Source organism: Pollicipes pollicipes, unplaced genomic scaffold, assembly GCF_011947565.3.
Source record: "Pollicipes pollicipes isolate AB1234 unplaced genomic scaffold, Ppol_2.1 Scaffold_5724;HRSCAF=6776_pilon_pilon_pilon, whole genome shotgun sequence".
NCBI lineage: Eukaryota > Metazoa > Arthropoda > Thecostraca > Pollicipedomorpha > Pollicipedidae > Pollicipes > Pollicipes pollicipes.
In genome coordinates, this window is record NW_023596746.1 from 27,591,189 (window position 1) to 27,595,932 (window position 4,744).

General features: G+C 49.0%; 1 protein-coding gene across 1 annotated transcript in view; it reads right to left on the reverse strand.

The window, feature by feature from the left end:
- The window catches only part of LOC119102604 (mRNA turnover protein 4 homolog), a 55,391-nt gene extending 51,192 nt beyond the window's left edge, over nt 1-4,199 (reverse strand). The window contains exons 1-2 of the mRNA XM_037226044.1: nt 4,032-4,199; nt 149-314 (exon numbers count right to left, since the gene is read on the reverse strand). Of these exons, the coding sequence (XP_037081939.1) occupies nt 149-314; nt 4,032-4,059 (194 nt within the window). The 5' untranslated portion in view covers nt 4,060-4,199. The remainder of the gene's footprint in view (nt 1-148; nt 315-4,031) is intronic.
- Between the last annotated feature and the right edge of the window lie 545 nt (nt 4,200-4,744).

Sequence of the window (4,744 nt, forward strand, 5' to 3'; positions counted from 1 at the left end):
TACCTTAAGGACGTTGCGATACGCTCTAAAAAGCACACATCACTACGTGAGGGCACATGCCTCCCACATGGCCCAAGTTCAGCTGCACAAAGCTCTGCAGTTCAGCATTCCACCGCGACAGGATCAGTAAAACGTCCCACTGACATACCGGCTATGCTTCCACTCGGCGCGGAGGTCCTTCCACCGCTCGTTCCTCATATTCTGAACAGAGAAGACGAAGAGGCGAGCATATTCGTCCACACACTGCCGCACATCGTCGATCAGCTTTGCCTTCGTATCCGCCCCCTTGCGGCTAGTGGTCTTGGTCAGGGCAACTGTAACAGGCCAATGACACGCAGTTAGATACCACGTACACACCACTGCCCTTGACCTGGACGTTGTATCCCACATCGCACATCTTAAGCGCCAACTTACGCAACAATAACAATGTTGCGACGTGTGTGCTGTGCGAGATAACACTGACATGTAAATAACATAACATCGCCCCGTGTAGTGGCGATGCTCGAGCGAAGCAGCGTGGCAAGCAAGGTTAGACACCACGCAGCACGTTCCGGTCCAATCAGGGCAGAGCGATGAGTGACGATTTGTTGACGATTTCGCTGATTTGCCTGGTCACGTGACCCGATCCCGCAGTCGTCGTGTCGTAAAGCAGTAAGGACTAGGCGAACTCCCTTGACAGTCAGTTAAGTCATGCACGTGATGTCCTGAACACGGCCGCCTGCCATGGCGGTTGGTTATTAAAACGTCTATCGCTCACACGGAACGATTTTGTGCACTTTGCCCATTAATCGACCCTAATTCCCAACTGCAATTGCCACCCGACCCGCAAGAACCGGTGGCTAAAGACGACAAAAAGACGATTGACAAAACACAAGGCGATGCCTCTTCTAAGGCTTAATGTTCGTACAGTTCGGCGACGGGGTGGTATTGGGGATTTGGACCACCGATCCCCGAACACTTCAGGCTGTATCCACCTTTCAAGCTGCCTCCTGCAACACTGAGCGGCGTGGCGGTCTGTCCAAACAGCTACCGACTACAGCCGGCTGCGACGGACCGTCCGACACCATCGCAGACTGCCACGCAGTCTTGGTATCCAGTCTTATAATAATAGCGATTTGCGCGTTATGTCTTAACGACTGACAGGGCCATATCGAGACGGACGCCCCCCCCCCCATATTTGGGTGGCAGGTGGAGTGCAGTGGTGGCATAGCGGGGACCCCAACCCAAGACCAATAGGCCCACAGTCGAGCGCCCTAACCACTATACCGCCACCGCCCCTAGTCTACAACCTTGCGATATGGTATAACCCGCCACCAACGCCGACGGCGGCGTCCGACCTGAGACATCACGAACTGTGAGGACCGAGTCGGCACCGCCGCCGCCCGTGATAGCTGATCCGTCGCTGCCGCCGCCCGTGATAGCTGATCCGTCGCTGCCGCCGCCCATGATAGCTGATCCGTCGCTGCCGCCGCCCGTGATGGCTGATCCGTCGCTGCCGCCGCCCGTGATGGCTGATCCGTCGCTGCCGCCGCCCGTGATGGCTGATCCGTCGCTGCCGCCGCCCGTGATGGCTGATCCGTCGCTGCCGCCGCCCGTGATGGCCGATCCACCACTTCCGCCGCCCGTGATGGCTGATCCACCACTTCCGCCGCCCGTAATGGCTGATCCATCGCTTCCGCCCCCTCCCCCCCGTGATGGCTGATCCATCACTACCGCCGCCCGTGATGGCTGATCCGTCACCACTGCCGCCCGTGATGGCTGATCCATCACTGCTGCCGCCCGTGATGACTGATCCATCACCACCGCCGCCCGTGATGGCTGATCCATCACCACTCGCCCGTGATGGCTGATCCATCACTACCGCCGCTCGTGATGGTTGATCCATCACTTCCGCCACCCGTGATGGCTGATCCACCACTACCGCCGCCCGTGATGGTTGGTCCTTCACTACCGCAGCCCGTGATGGCTGATCCATCACTACCTCCGCCCGTGATGGCTGATCCATCACTACAGCCACTCATGATGGATGGTTCATCACCACTGCCCGGTGAGATGGCCAGGTCATCACCAAAGTCATCTCTGGCGGCTAGTGACACACCAACAGCTGCGGTAGCTGGTTGTCCGTGACACTGACGGGACAGCACCACGGCCGCCGACCATGACACTGGCATGGCATTATTACTGTCTTTGAGGACTGACATTTCACACGTCTTGCCGCCTACCAGAGTGGCCGACTTGTCAGCCTGTGGTCAACATGTCCATGCTACCAATGCCACCTCTAATTATCCGCCCATGACCAGTCACAATGGGGCCACTTTTGTTGATTGTCATCTCTGCCAACAGTGATGACCAGAATGTCACCACCGCCAACTGTGACAGCTGGGATGTCATTGCCGCAAACTGAGATGGCTGTCACATTACTACCAACAGTTGCAGCTGGAATCTTCTGCTGTGGCAGGAGATAAGTCTCATTCCCATCCTAACTGAACTTGCTTACAGTTTCTTTAGGGGCATGTGTGCTTGAAATTGTTAAAAATTTTGCCAGAAATGCAACCATTTTTTCTATTAATGACTGTTTTCATTACATGATCCACAGCATACCCAGCATTCCTTGCTTTAACCAACACCTACAATATGCATTTGTACACTAACCTCCTACCTGGGCAAGGTCAACCAGCATTATCCATACTAACTTCAAGTAATGGTTCCTGCCTGAACAGCTATGGCATTGGATGGACAAAATCAGACCACAGTTAGCAGAACTGCACATTTTTGTCCCTTTTTGCTCTGTATTAATATCAAGTAATCCCCTTGGCCAGAATTGGAAAACACTTAATGCTACCTGAACAACATGACATAAATCCCAGGGGCCCAGGTGTTGCATACTGCTGCAATTATCAAGAAATTATGAAGGTGTTACAGCAGTTTCACATAAAATTTCCCCACCATTTTCCAGGCAAAAATTGTTTCAAAAAATATGTTTCATAAAAAACATCATATAATTTGTTCTGATAGCTACAGAGATCACAGGATTCCTTGACAGTAATCTGGCCAGACAGCAAAGATACACATTACACTAAACATATCTGGTAGAGCAGTGACACCCAACAATAACCTTAGAGTATGTACACCATGCATACAAGCGCTCTGAGTTACGTGTCATTAATTGCAGCACAAAAAGACAACACTTCAAAAGAATTATTTGCTGTGAAGTTAATTCCAAGCAGGCTTTCCCCAAAAGCATCTAAAAAAGAATGTTAAAAATCTGACCCAGGTGGGCATATTCTTATCATATTCTCTGAACCGTCCAGTGCCTGTAAAGCATGCAGGTAAGTTTGTAATATAACCTGACCTAACCCAACCTACTCCAATGCCTTCCCCTACTCCCACTCCTACTCTCTCCTTGTCCTGCTTATTGTAACACTTATTATTCCCAACCTAATCTCCCTACAGCCCATCATTCACAACAATATGTGGGGAAATATCATACAGTGATGTCATGGTTAATTAAGATGGCATAGGTAGTTGCTGCGCCCAATCAGCAACCAACACCTGAAGCTACACACTGAACAAGCAAATGTCCAGCAGGATGGCCTCAAAGGGTCAGTATGTGCTATCAGTATTACAGACCAACATCTGTGTTATATTATCATTTATCTATTTTAAAGTGAGATGATAAGATATCCCTAAAATTTCCCTGTTTTATGATTAGGTTTAACATTTGATGACACAAAAACATCCATTAATGTACAATGCATTTTTACAGCACAAGGAAAAGTGCCAAAAATGACTGAAAATTCAGCTAAATTTGACCTGGCCAGAGTTTAACACAAACAGGAGTTTCAGTACATTGGTGTTATGAAGCCGCCTGGTGCAGAGGGCAAATTTTTGGCGAAATCGCCATCTGATAAATGGTACGGAAGTGAAACCTCTAGGAACTTCAGCATATTATAAGAGCAAAACCTCAGAACAGAACATGCTGAATAATACAACTTGCAGAAATACAATGGTAACCAAGTCAAGACGCTCACCCGTTCTATCTCTTCTTGACTTCGGCATGTTGACAAAATAAAAAAGCTCAAGCCTCCAAAACTGGAAAACTACGGAAAACTGAGCGACAGTTGATTGCTTGAAATACAATCGTCGATGTGATAACCCTCACAAACCTAGAGCCCGTTACACACATCCCGCGTTCTCATCTACACGCGGTGTTCTTTACATTGACATAGGGTGTCACAGATACGCCGTTACTGAGTACCGTTACAAAACGTGGAGCTGCCAGTTTAGCTACCAAATTAATTGTAGGAAGGATATTTCTAAAAGTAGTAAAATCGTAAAACCGTCTTCACTGAAGTCAATGCAATTCGACAATGTCAATGAACACTCATGATTGTCTGCAGTTATTTGTGATGGTTGAGGCTCTGTCGAACTAAATTTCATTAAATGCTTCCGATTGGAAGGGGTCACGTGAACACCAAACGCAAAATGTGGACGTCTCAAAATATCCATAACGTCATAACGACGTCTCTGAAATCCTTTTATTCCACTGGCCATGCAACGATCAAGGCCAATAAGAATATAATTGTTCATTCGTTCATACCCGGCGTTTGCGAGCATGGTTTCCAGATATAACGGCCGTCAACTGGCTCCCAATCAATGTCGTGCAAGGTAAAATGATGCAATCAAACAATGGCACACTGAGAGGCATGTTCACTAAGCAAGGACATTGTGTTATCTAGAGCAG